Source organism: Panthera pardus, unplaced genomic scaffold (assembly GCF_024362965.1).
Source record: "Panthera pardus isolate Hobbes unplaced genomic scaffold, ASM2436296v1 HiC_scaffold_13, whole genome shotgun sequence".
Lineage (NCBI taxonomy): Eukaryota > Metazoa > Chordata > Mammalia > Carnivora > Felidae > Panthera > Panthera pardus.
The window spans coordinates 102,229,355-102,243,032 of NW_026526688.1; the positions used below are offsets into that span (position 1 = coordinate 102,229,355).

Sequence of the window (13,678 nt, forward strand, 5' to 3'; positions counted from 1 at the left end):
TCTGCACTCTTGTGGAACCTGAATCGGGGCTTGAACTCACAAAGCCAGAGATATCCTAAGCTGAAATCAAGAGTCGGACGCTTAACCGACTGAGCCACCCAGGCGCCCCTCCAGTTCTAATTTCTAATATAGTAAATATCAGCAGATCTTATATAAACAAAAGGTCTTTGGGGTCCTCAATAGTTTGTTAAGAGTTTTGGGAAGGGGCTGTAAGGCCAAAAGTTTGATAACTATTGTGGTAAGCTAACTCCTGTAACGGTGGAACCTAATTCTTTGAAGGACTCTTTCCCGTGTCAGTAAAATAGTTCAGCGTCAACATAAGTTTCACATCAGGGGTCTACACTGAGAAAGACTTAAAGAGGTGCTTCTCTAGACCGCGGTGGGGGTGGAGCCAAGACTGCGTCTCCAGTCTCCCTGGAAACCACCTTTCTCTAGTGTCTTGGGCCTAGTCCTCCGTTCCTCTCCGCCTGTGATTGGAGCAGGTTAAGTCAGTGGGCGGTTCTTTGGGAGAGGGGCGGGGCTTTCTCTTTTGGCCGTGGGCTCCCTTCGCGTGAGCGTATTGACGTCACACTGGACGCCGCAGCCTTGACGCCACGCCTGTGCATCCCCAACTGAGGCCGTCGTAGCGGGGGTTGGCCTTTCGAGGGGACGCGAGCGGGACCCGTGAGGCCTGAGGTCCAGTAGCCTCTGTTGTTCCCGTGCGGTTCCGGCGCTGGCCCCAGCATCGGTGCCACCATCATGGATCTAAATTTAAACCGAGCGGATTATTTACAGGTAAACCTGAGGGAATAAAGCGGGCGCCAAGCGGGACGAGCCCCGCTCCCTGAGAGGATTTTGTCCTTCCACTGACGTCTGTCGGGGTCGCCCAGAGGGGGTGCGGCGGCGAAGGTGCAGGGCTGGGTGCTGCGCTCTCGTTGTCGCTGTCACGGGCAACTACTGCTCGCCCTTGAGGGTCCGCGGGGACTTGGAAAGAAGCGGCAGACGCTCCCGCGTTGCTGGCGGCTGCCAGCATACCTAGAATATATAGAATGTACATATATACACTTAGAATATACCTTGAATACCTAAAAAGAGCTGACGTGATCTCGGATTCCTCTTCAAGGCCGTACGCCTCCCAGGCTGCAGCTACCTGTTGGCCCGTAACTCCGGGAATCTCCCTCCATCTCTCCCCAGCCCCTTCTCCCGAGCGCCAGACCCTTCTCGCTTTGAGCTGGACGTCACCAGCCACATAATCATAAAAGCCAACGACAACTCTTTATTGCACATGTAATTTCTTCATGAGCTTAATTTACATTACTATTTACTCTTCATAAAAATTCTCTGAGTAGATAATGTTATAGATGGTGATCTAGGATCACTTAATTACTTAACAGCGAAAAAGGATGAAGTTCTTAACTTGAAACAAAGTCTCTGACTCCGGAGCTGGTGTTCTCTCTCTTACACTATCCTGCCTCTCAGTATTTCAGCTCTAGCCATTCTGTCCCTCTTTTTCATCTCCTTTTTCAGTGATCCCGTTTTGGCTCATGATACAAAAGTTTGCCCCGTCAGTTTCCCTGTTAGCTATGCTACGTACTTTTCACCGTAATATCTTCCGTAGTGAACTGGTCACCACGTTTTGCTACTGCTTGTGTCTCCTAAACATCTCTTGACTGGTCCCATTTTTTCCCCATCTCCATTACCCCCAATTCAGGTCTTCATCTTCTCTTTCTCCAGTAATTGAAATAGCCTCTTATTTGGGCTCCTAGCCTCCTGCTTCACCTCCCTCCAAGCCGTCCTTCACATCACTTGTTAGAATGTTTCAAAAATGCAAATCTAAACAGATTACTTTATTTTTTTCAAAAAAAAATTTTAGTGTTTTATTTATTTTTGAGACAGAGACAGAGTATGAATGGGGGGAGGGGCAGAGAGAGAGAGGGAGACACAGAATCCAAAGCAGGCTCCAGGCTCTGAGCTGTCAGCACAGAGCCCGACACAGGGCTTGAACTCACAGACCATGAGATCATGACCTGAGCCGCAGTTGGACGCTCAACCGACTGAGCCACCCAGGCGCCCCCTAAACAGATTACTTTAAACTTTAGTACTACTCCTTAGAATACAGAAGAAAGTTGTACTTGTACACTATATGTAAATCGTTTTATGATCTGTTGTTTACTGCAATGCCTGTCCCATTGGTCCCCATCCTCCCCACATCTTCTCTCATACTGTGCACCACTAGTGACAGTTCCCTGCTGTTTGCATCTTCCATACCTTTTGTAAAATAGTCCTCACTATCAGATTGGATGACATGACCCTCAGCATGTTCGGTGTTTTGCAGAAGTCTTCTATGTCGCATTTTTAATAATTGTAATCTATTTCCAAAGATTTTTAATTACTGTACGAAAATGAATAACTGTGTGAAGTTTTTAATGAAGGCTTCTAGAAATATGTGTTCATAAAGTATGTTGCCACTAGTGTCACATTATTTTTGGCTTGACAACTTTATAGCATAAATTTTACTATTTTGGGGTGGTTCCTATATTTTGTCATTTGTGGCATATATTTCATTAGAAAGTAAGTTCATCACTGATAGTAGTTGTTTCGTATCACTAATTGCAATACAAAATGAATTGAATCTGCTGGTTCTTTTAATCTCTTATGTAATCACTTCAAATTAGTGTATCAGAAAACATTCACTAGGTGGCTGGTGTGTTTCCTTAGGTGGGAGTGACCTCTCAGAAGACTATGAAGTTACTTCCTGCCTCCAGACACAGAGCTACACAAAAGGTACTGTAGAGATCCTGGTTTCTCCCTATCTCTTTGCTCTGACAGAGAAGAGGTTTATATTCCTTTCTTTATTAGTAAGTTACTCTTTTTAAAGTGCTGATGTTAAAATGGAAATAAATTTCTTTTAATTTGAACAGAGGTTGGAATACCAAGGCACATCCACAGTCAGTAATTTTCTTGGATATTATAATTTTTGTGTACAATCTGTAATAGTTTGAGCAAACTTATTGAAAAGTATATTCCAAGTTGCTCGATAAATGTTGTTGACTGACTGAAAAATATATTCCATTCCCCTGTTAATAATTTACTCAGTGTGTAATTGTGTGTACTAGATTGTGTATATGAACAAGAAACATAAAGCACATTAGGATATAGAGAAAATTCTTTTCATTTTTTTATTAAAAAAAACTTTTCTAAATGTTTATTTATTTTTGAGAGAGAGAGACAGCGACAGAGTGTGAGCAGGGAAGGGGCAGAGAGAGAGGGAGACACAGAATCTGAAACAGGCTCCAGGCTCTCAGCTGTCAGCACAGAGCCCAATGCGGGGCTCAAACTCCTGAACTGTGAGATCATGACCTGAGCTGAAGTGGGACAGTAAATTGACTAAGCCACCCAGGCGCCCTGGGAAAATCCTTTTTAAACTTCATTGTATTTTTAAGAGTAATTAAGTATTTTGATGTTGAACTTTTTATTTAATTAATGATAACTATATTTTTTAAATATATTTTTAATGTTTATTTATTTGGGGAGGAGGGGCAGAGAGAGAAGGAGACACAGAATCCGAAGCAGGCTCCAGGCTCTGAGCTGTCAGTGCAGAGCCTGACGTGGGGCTCGAACCCGTGAACTGTGAGATCATGACCTGAGCTGAAGTCGAACACTCAACCAACTGGGCCACCCTGACGCCCCACAATGACAATAATTTTCGTAGCAATATTGATCCTATGATTTCTATAAACCAATTATAATTTCTTAGTAGACTGGTAGGATATTTTAATAGCTGCAAAATAAATACAGTATTCTGATGTAGTAACATTTTACTAAGATAAATCAACATATTTTTCATTGTCATTTATTGTATTTGGTCTACTAGATCAGAACTTTTCAAACTTTTTTGGCCTTAAGGCCCTTTTACACTCTTAAATTATCGAGGATCCCAAAGAACTTTTGTTTATGTAGGTTATATCTATCAATATTACTGTATTAAGATTAAAACAAATATCTAAAATATTTGTTATTTTATTTTTTAAACAATACACCCATTACATGTTTACATAGATAACATTTTTAATAAAAAGTAACTGCATTTTCAAAAACAAAAAGAGGATTTAGTGAGAATAGTGGCGTTGTGTCACACTTCTGCAAATTCTTTAGTCTGGCATAAGCAAGGCATCTAACTTCTCATATCTGTTTTCTACATTCAATCTGTTGTCTTGGTTGAAGCATACAAAGAATATCCAGCTCACACAGACACACAGTTGAAATTAGGAGTTATTTAAATAGCTTTTTCCAGGTAATTATGGCTCTTCACATATACTTGACAAATAGTAGTTACTTAAACATTAGTTGCAGTGTGGAATAAGAAGCCATATTGATTAGCTTTTCATACTTTGACACATTAAAAACCATTTGTACTTTGAATGGATCTTTTACCCATGCATAGTTTTATAGCATCCTGTAATGGTCATTTGAGATTATTGGTTCATTGAGATATACAGATCTTCCAAAAGTTGAATGTTCAAATGTTGATTGTTCCAAATGTTATTATAAAATATAAAGCAAATCACATTTGTTGATGTCACTACTGATTTCATCAGAAAAGTTAAGTATGGAGTAGCTGTCAAGCTCACAGTGGCAGATTCAAGTCTTCCGAAGTACTTATTTCACTTGAAATAAGTACTCATTTTCACTTGAAAACCCAAATTTTATCATTGGGAGCAAATACTTTCAATTGTTTTCCTTTAAAATGACAAGCTCACTTCTTTTAGTTTTTTTGTTTTGTTTTGTTTTGTTTTTAATGTCTACAAATACCAAGTGTTAGTAACAGCTTGTTATTAACCATTGCCTTCTTTTTTTAATGTTTATTTATTTTGAGAGAGAGAGAAAGCCAGGGAGGGGCAGAGAGGGAGGGAGTGATTGAATCCCTAGCAGACTCCCTCGCTGTTAGCACAGAGCTGGGTGGCAGAGCTGGGTGCTTGCAGGGCTTGATTTACAAACCGTGAGTGAGATCATGACCTGAGCTGAAATGAAAAGTCAGACACTTAACCCACTGAGCCCCCCAGGCACCCCTTAACCATTGCTAATAGTTGCTAGTTGTTCTTTCATTCTTAAAATTATGTTTCTTGAAAAAATTGAATAGTTCAGCTTGTGACTAAAACTGGTATTAAGTGGTATTTTTGGTATGCAGCAAAAGTGCTTTATGCATATTTTTTATTTTCTCACACTAAATATTAAAAAGACATGATTCAAGGGCCAAAATTCAAGAAGATTAATAATTTTTATTGCTTCATCAAGAACATTCTTACATGAGGTTTGATTTTTTTCTTTACTCTCAAGTGGTGATGAAGATTACAGTGACAACCGGTAAGGTTTGTTGTCATTGTTTTGATTCTTGCCAGACACCAGCAACTTTATCCACAATTGCTCCGCATCATCATCGTAAATATCAACATAGCAAAAAAGAAAAATAAAGACTTACTTAGAAAAATAGTTTTCATTTGCCAGATTCCCTAAAATGTTCTTGTTGACCCCAGGAATCTAGGAATCACACTTTGGGAATCCCTGTAATTATTGTTTTCACAAATTATTGGAGTAATGTAGTGTTTAAAAAAAAAAAACTCAAAACCTTAACTGTTCGTATGTATTTTTTCATCTGAATAGGAATCTGCCAATACCAAAGGTCCATAAATCTCCTGAAAATGTGTGCATAATTATTTGTGAATGTTCATTGTTCTAGAAAGAAAGTCCATAGCTTTCATAAAATGCACAAAGGGATTTGTGATCCCCACACCAAAGTTAAGAATCAGGGACCCAAGAATGTGGCCTGTGCAACATCAACTTTTTGATAATTGAGACTTGTTTTGTGTCCTAATACATTGTCAATTTTCTAATGTTCCTGTGTGCTTGAAAAGAACATTTATAATGTACTTAGGATGAGTGAATTGCTTATTTATGCACGTGTGAGCACACACTCACACACACATATCCTACACATATGTACATGAATGTACACATACATATGTACATACATATTAGATCAGAGGTAATTGTTTTTCTAATCTATATCCTTCTCTTTTGTCTGCTTGTTTACCAATTCCTGAGAAACAAGTGTTAAAATCTCCCTCTGTATTTATTTCAAAATAATCCATTGGTTACATGTTGATAGTTGTTGAACCTGAATGATGGATATGTGGGAATTCATTATAATATTCTGTCTGCTTTTGCATAGGGTGAAATTTTTCTATTAAGAAGGTTTTAAAAATATCAAGTAGGTCAATCACAACTTTACTGATAATCTGTTTTGAAAGTTAATCTTAACATATTCTTATCCTCTAGTTAAGGAAAAAAATTACCTCCCTGACATTTCTGTTTCTGTTCTCTTGCTCTCTTTACATTGTAGGAACAGAATATATGACCAATAACTTCAATGATTCTCCCTACCTTCTCGTTGCCCCTTTCTTGTAATTTCTTGGACTATTATTTTTTGTGTAGGCACTTTCCTAGATTTTCTGATCTCTACTTTCAAAATTATGATTTATATTTTGAGATCTTGTTTCCCCCATATAAGTTAATAGGACATAATTATAGTAATTTCATATTCTCTTCAATCTATTGTAGGTGGTTATTGGAGATCACGATGGGGTAGTTATGTGCTTTGGCATGAAAAAGGGAGAAGCAGTGGTATGTATAGCTTTTTTTTTTTTTTTTAGGAGAAAAAAGGATTTTCCTCTTTCTTTCTTTCTTTCTTTCTTTCTTTCTTTCTTTCTTTCTTTCTTTCTTTCTTTCTTTCTTTCTTTCCCTTCCTTCCTTCCTTCCTTCCTTCCTTCCTTCCTTCCTTCCTTCCTTCCTTCCTTCCTTCCTTCCTTTGTAGGCTCCACACCCAGCATGGAGCCCAATGTGGGGCCCAAACTCATGACCCCAAGATCAAGACCCAAGCTGAGATCAAAAGTCAGTCACCTAACTGACTGAGTCACCCAGGTGCCTTGAAAAAAGGATTTTCTAAAAAAGAAACACACTACTTGTTGAATACTCTTAGGTTAAAATTGTCCTAAAAACAATGAAAAATGCATTGTGAGAAAAGTAGTTACATGAAGTATGAGGCTACAGGCAAGACAACAGTCATGTTCTAGCTAGCTGTAAAATACCTTTGACAGCCTAGGGTGATATATTAATTTTCTATGGTGTGTAACAGATTACTTTTGGGGATTTGAATCAATACTATTATCTCATAGTTTCTGTGGGTCAGGAATATGGTTTCGTGTCTTACATGGCTACAGCGTAGATATGAGCCAGGATCTATTCCTTTTTGGAGCTGGGGTCCTATTCCAAGCTCACATGGTTGTTGACGGGATTCAGATTCTTGCTGTTGTAGGACTGAGGTCTCCATTTTATTGCTGTCTATAAGCCAGGGCCTGCTCTCAACATCTTGAGGCCCCCACAGTTCTTTGCCATATGTCACTGGCCCTCTCATGGTGACCTGCTTCAAGCCAGCAGGAAAATCTGTCCAGTCAGCTAAGGTAGAGTCTTATGTAACTTATGTAACATAATATAACACGAAAGTGACTATCCCATCACCTCTGCCTCTTAATGTAACCTAATCAAGGATGTGATTAATGCATTATCATATTGACAGATCATAGTTTACAAGCAATGGGTCTGAGCTGTGAGCACTTATATATTCACTATACATTATGTAGAATTTATAAAAAAACTGGATAGGGTAAAAACTGTCAGAAGGTGCAGTGTTTCTATTATTTGTATATTCTCCCAGATACTTTATTCTCTGTATAAAGTCATTGGAGGGGAGGGAGAGAAATTGGTGCCAATAATAAAATGGAAAATAACCAGGAAGAAATTAATAATACAAATGGTATTTCCAATTAGATATCAAGTTATACATTCAGGTTTCCAGTAAATTCTACAATCTTTTACTTATACTACTAAAATTTATAAAAATTATGAAGAAAGCAGGAGAGATTAGTTTTAAACAGACAATTCAAGCGTAAAAAGATGTCCATTGGAGCCAGTGGGGGAATCTTGTTAAAATGCAGGTTCTCATTCAGTAGAAAAGTCTGCATTTTTAATAAGGTTAATCATACTAATCGCACTGCTTAATGAACTCTACTTTGAGTTGCAGGAGTTTAGATTTTAATGATGTTGCTGAAATATGTGTGGCAATAAATATTCTAAATTTTGAAGATATTTAGCCAAAAACCTTGAAGACCCACTGAAGTAAATACATTTGTATCTAAAGATGTTTCTATATAATGGAACTATAATACTTTGTGTGTTTGAAATCACAGCGTTTTTTATGGTAAAAGAAAATGCTTACAATAAATTTGTGTACTTAATTTTTTCCCCCATGATTTTTGCAGGCAGTGTTCAAGACTTTACCAGGGCAGAAGATTGCAAGATTGGAGCTAGGAGGGGTTCTTAATACACCCCAGGAGAAAATTTTTGTTGCTGCAGGATCTGAGATTAGAGGCTTCACAAAGAGAGGAAAACAGTTCCTCTCTTTTGAAACAAACCTCACTGAAAGCATTAAAGCTATGTATGTTCATCCTTTTTTTATCTTTACATATCCATTTACAATATTTTGGATAGGTGACAAACATCAGATTGAGTCTCATATCTTAATAGATTTCTTGGGAAGTAAAATTGTCTAAAGGCACTTTGTTAGTAAGAAACTAATTAACCTAGAATCAGTACAAAATCAATTGGTTGTTGAAATGTTTTCTTTTAAAGACTCTCATAGTATTTACACATTAATTTTTGACTAATTGGTTCAATTGATTCATGATTAAGGTATAAAAGAAAAAAGTAAAAGAAATCTAGAGATGTTTAGGTTTCTGTTCCTTTGATGTCTCTGGTAATTTTGGTTATGAGGTAGCATCATTTTGTTAAAAAGCTGGCCGTCAAAGTTGGTAACTACCAATAGGATATAATTTTAGGTAAATCAGTTAAGACCCTGAGTAAAAATAACTCCCTTAAGGGCTTTTGGATATGTGAGATTTTGCAGTTTAAATTTTAGTTTTTTTTAATCATGGGGGGCTGAAAAGCCTTTGAAGTTTATCTAACCCACTGTCCTCAGACCTACTACTGAGGAGCATCCCTTGGCAGCTTAAAAGAGTAGATTTCTTGTCTTACTCATACCTGCAGAATCGGAATTATTAGGAGTGGGTTAAAAGAAAAAGTTCTTCATTTGACTATGATGCAGCCAAGTTCTATAAGCAACCAGACATTGGTTTGAAAACTGCTAACTCAGTTCAGCGTTCTGTGTAATGCACAGCTGTCCTGTATAATTCTGTATAATGCATGTCTCATGTCCTGACATCCAAGCCGCAAAACTTTGGTTTGGTGAGATTAGGTAAGATTTAAACAGTGGTATATGGGAGTGAGTTCAGTGGTTTAATAAGAATAGAATACTTTCGAAATGCTTTTGTAGATAGACATGGTCAATGATAATTGTAAAATGCTAAAATCAAAGTAATACATTAATAATTAGCATAACTCACATTCAGAAGGATGTGTGGGCAAAGGTTTGAGAAAGATAAGGAATTTCCTAGACAATAGTCGCTTTTGCTAGTTTCTTAAATGTTTTTATTGGAGTGGCAGTGGCAGGATGGAGAAGATCTTTACTTAATTTTGAAAATTTATTGTCTGAATCCCCAAATTTATAAGGGTGCATAGGAAAGCAAGGTTATAACTTGGCAAGATTCAGTAAGAGAGCACTTACAACAACTTACAAGTTGGTTACCACTCATGCATCCCTTCCCTGCTTAACGTTTCCATCTATCCCTGCTCTTGTCAACAATAGTGATTGTAAGCAGTACTTTGGAAAATGTGTAACTGCAATATAATTGCAAATGTAATACAGATAGATTTCTAGATGAAACTTTAAGTCTTGAAAAAGAATTTTGTTAGTTGATAAAAATGATATTGAGGACTACTGAAATCATATGCAGAGCCACAGAGTGAGGCCACTTAAGCGATAATTGAAGAAGAGAAAATCAATGAGGATAATTATAGGATAAGAAATAATTTTAATTCCAAAACTTTCTAACTAGACTTTAGAAGTTTCACCTTCAAATAAACCTTCAAATAAAATTACCTTCTTTATTATCACCTTCTTTATGGTTATAGCAGTCTACAAGTGAAAGGTAATATACTAGTATATAATTTTTGTCAAGTTTCAGCTCCCCAAGTGAAAACTGGATTCGATATAGAATTAGAATGTTGTTATGATTATTGCCTACATTTTGTTAAATATAATTTAAAATGAATGTTTTTCATTTCTTTTTTCAAGATAAAAATCTAATGAAATATTTTTTTTTTTCACTGTTTACCATTTAAAGTAGATTCATTTCCAACAGCCTTTGCTAGACAGTTCAGAAAAGTAGTAAGAAAGCTAACTCTCTAATGCAGTCTACTCCACTACTGGTTGTGTGCCATTAGACAAGTTACCTAACATTTTATTGTTCTCTGTCAAAAGGAATAATAATGGTCCCTGCTTTTTAACATTATGAGGATTAAGCTAATCCATGTAATACATGTAAATCATTTAGGACAGTGCTTGTCACATAGTATGCATTTAAAAAAAGTTCCTTTTTTCAAATTGTCTTCAGATATAGACAGTTAAATTATCATTGTCTTTGTTTTCATTTTTTCTGAGCTTAATTTTTGAGATGCCTAAGACCTTAAGGTCTTCACAGCTTTCAAAATCAATGTTATACCTAAAGGCTAAAATTAAGTGGGGGAAATGAGGGGGAAAAATATCTATTCTTTAAGTCTGTGATAAAATGATAGAAACTGTATAAACTTATTTTCATCTCATAAAAGTTCAGGAGTTTTCTATGCTTATTTTTAAAAATATGGATATTTTTTATTACTTTTAATGTTCTCAGGCATATATCTGGCTCAGACCTCTTTCTCAGTGCAAGTTACATCTATAACCATTATTGTGACTGCAAAGACCAGCATTATTACCTTTCTGGGGACAAAATCAATGATGTCATCTGCCTTCCAGTGGAAAGATTACCTAGTATTACACCAGTATTGGCCTGCCAGGACAGAGTGCTCAGAGTTTTACAGGTTTCTGTGATTTGCATTTTTATAGTTTTTCATAATTTATGCTAAATAAGTATTACTGAACAATGTGTATTTAAGTTAAATTACTTATTACTGCCGCTTTAAATGTCTTACTTAAAATTATATCTGGAAAAAATGCCTTTTAATTGGTATGCTAATTTTTTTTAACTTGAGCCAAATGTATTAAGATCTTTGGTGAGTTTTAGGCATACATGGGAAAAAGGATGCTTCCTCCCAATCCCATACATAATTTCTGAGTTAGTCCAGTTTGAATGGAGTGCCTTTGCTATAGAACCCTTCGCAGCTTTTTTTTTTGGCTTTCTTCCTCCATTACCCTTTCCTCCCTGCCAAAATCAAATAAATGGAGGAAATTGGGTTGGGGAGTGGATGTTAGGCTTTAACAAAGAAGGAATAGTTGAGATCAAAGGATGTATCATTTGGGTTTATTCCATATTTATGACAGTATGTGCAACAAAATAAGCACTCAGTAAATACTTGTTGGATGAATAAATGAATGATAGAGGGAAAAATCATTTTATTGTCCTTATATTTCTATTAAAAACCATGATGCATAAGGTATTGTTATTAGTATAATAGTTACACCTATGTCTCTTCAAAAGTGACTTTCAATAAAATACACATACATACAAACACCAGGATCCACAAAATAAAGTTTAATGCAAATAACATAGAACAGGTGGATTATTTGGATCAGAAACTTGGGCTAATGATAGCGCAATTGAATAAAAAATCTAGCTGTTTATTCTGTGCCATCACAGGCTATCTCATTCTTTGGAATTTCATAGTCAGATGGCCATTTCTTGGTGTTAGTCCTTTTATAGAAGGAAAAATCCAATGGTTCTATGAGGTTCTCCCTGCCCCCCCCACCCCCCTGCCAAGGGAAGATAAAGTAATGTTCAAGATTCATTCTAGAGGGATGAATAATTAATTTCTTCCATAGCCTGTACTCCCAAATATGAATTGTTTGAATAAGGCTTTTAAACAGGAGCTGGCTAGAATTCAGTTAGAAATTGTTCCAGCTGATTCTAGGATTCTGCTTTGTTTAACTAGAAGAGATCCATGTACTTGCTGTAAAAATAAAGAATTCAGTAAGGATTTGTGGGAAGTTACAGCTTGAAGCCTTTGCTCTGCCCTTCATATGTCCTTCCTCCCCTTTACTGCTCATTATCCATTGCCCCAGAAGTAGCCTTTTTTTAAACAGTTTTCTTGTGGATTCTTTTGTGTTTATATAGTTGATATATATGAAATTTCAAATGTAATTATAAATAAAAGATAAAGCACATTACTTTTATATATTCTATATATATTTAACTAAAAGGTCATTACATATTTACTGTAATTTCACATTTTTTTCGTTGAATGATTTATCATAGTTATTTTTTCCATGTAAGTGTAGATACTTATAAGTACCCTATTCTTTAATAGCTTCACAAAATACTATGTACTAAATGAAAACATTAGAAGTGGCAAAATTTTAAAAAAGACAAATAAATGGACGTAACTTATTTTCTTCTCTAAATAACACGTCATTCTGCCTCTCACTGGAATAGGTTTTGGAAATACCCAAATACGTATTGACCATGTGACTATGTCAAGTTAACTGCTCCCAACTTCAGTCTCTTCTTCTGTACAATGAAAACACTGAGAACCCACCTGCTGGTATTATCCAACTAAATGAAACAACACATTCAATGTACTACCCTAAGAGATAACACCCTAGATGTTGGATATTGCTGTTCTGGTGGTACTCACCACCTACCTTCTTGGAGTACCAAAAAGTGTAATGGCACATTAAAGAGTGAGAAGTCCTGTTGAAAAAAAAATCTGCATAACCTTCTTGTGTCAGTTACCATCCTGAGAACCTGGACGACCTCTTAAGGTTGACGATGAGAATCAGGTTGAGGGTTAGGTAGGGGCTATTTTCTGCCTTAGATGACACATGTCTGCTACCACTCTGGGACTAGGGTGGCAAACTTCATTCACATTTTTCAGGAAGCAAAATTGAGCCCCTGGGCTTGTCTTTTTCTTAGGAAGTAACTTTGGGTCTGTTTAAATATTTGTGCTCTGAGTTAAAGAAAACAGAACAAAAAACTTATTCCTGGAAAGCTTTGATAGGAAAATTTACCAGTGTCAAGTTTTTGGGCAAACAAAGTATTTAAATTGAAAACTTCTCTAAGTGTTGAGTATTTTAAATATTTCTTCGTGATCTTTAAATATTATATATTTTAAAATGAGTTAACATATACAAAATTGCTAAAGAAATGCAAGTTAATAATCACAGTCTAACTTTTTTCAGCAGTTTTATTCTAGAGTTTTTCTTTATATGAATACTGATGTTATCAAGGAGTATGTATACTAAATTTATGTTCTGTTTCAGTTTTAAAATACTTGTTCTTCTTCAGGGATCTGATGTGATGTATGAAACTGAAGTTCCTGGCCCACCTACTGTTTTAGCACTACACAACGGAAATGGCGGTAATCACAATAAAATAAGGAAGTGCGTTATGTTATTTAAGTCTAGATATTTCAGGTTTTTAATCATTTAATTATATATTAAGTATAGTTAATCATTTAACTGTATGTTAAGTTT

At 36.3% G+C, this 13,678-nt stretch overlaps 1 protein-coding gene across 2 annotated transcripts in view; it reads left to right on the plus strand.

The window, feature by feature from the left end:
- Window positions 1-570: 570 nt before the first annotated feature.
- BBS7 (Bardet-Biedl syndrome 7) overlaps window positions 571-13,678 on the plus strand; it is a 36,618-nt gene continuing 23,510 nt past the window's right edge. For both annotated transcript variants that reach the window (XM_019418842.2, XM_019418853.2), the window contains exons 1-6: window positions 571-774; window positions 2,698-2,763; window positions 6,598-6,660; window positions 8,355-8,530; window positions 10,884-11,070; window positions 13,491-13,563. In XM_019418842.2, coding sequence (XP_019274387.2) covers window positions 739-774; window positions 2,698-2,763; window positions 6,598-6,660; window positions 8,355-8,530; window positions 10,884-11,070; window positions 13,491-13,563 — 601 coding nt within the window. In that variant the 5' untranslated portion in view covers window positions 571-738. The remainder of the gene's footprint in view (window positions 775-2,697; window positions 2,764-6,597; window positions 6,661-8,354; window positions 8,531-10,883; window positions 11,071-13,490; window positions 13,564-13,678) is intronic.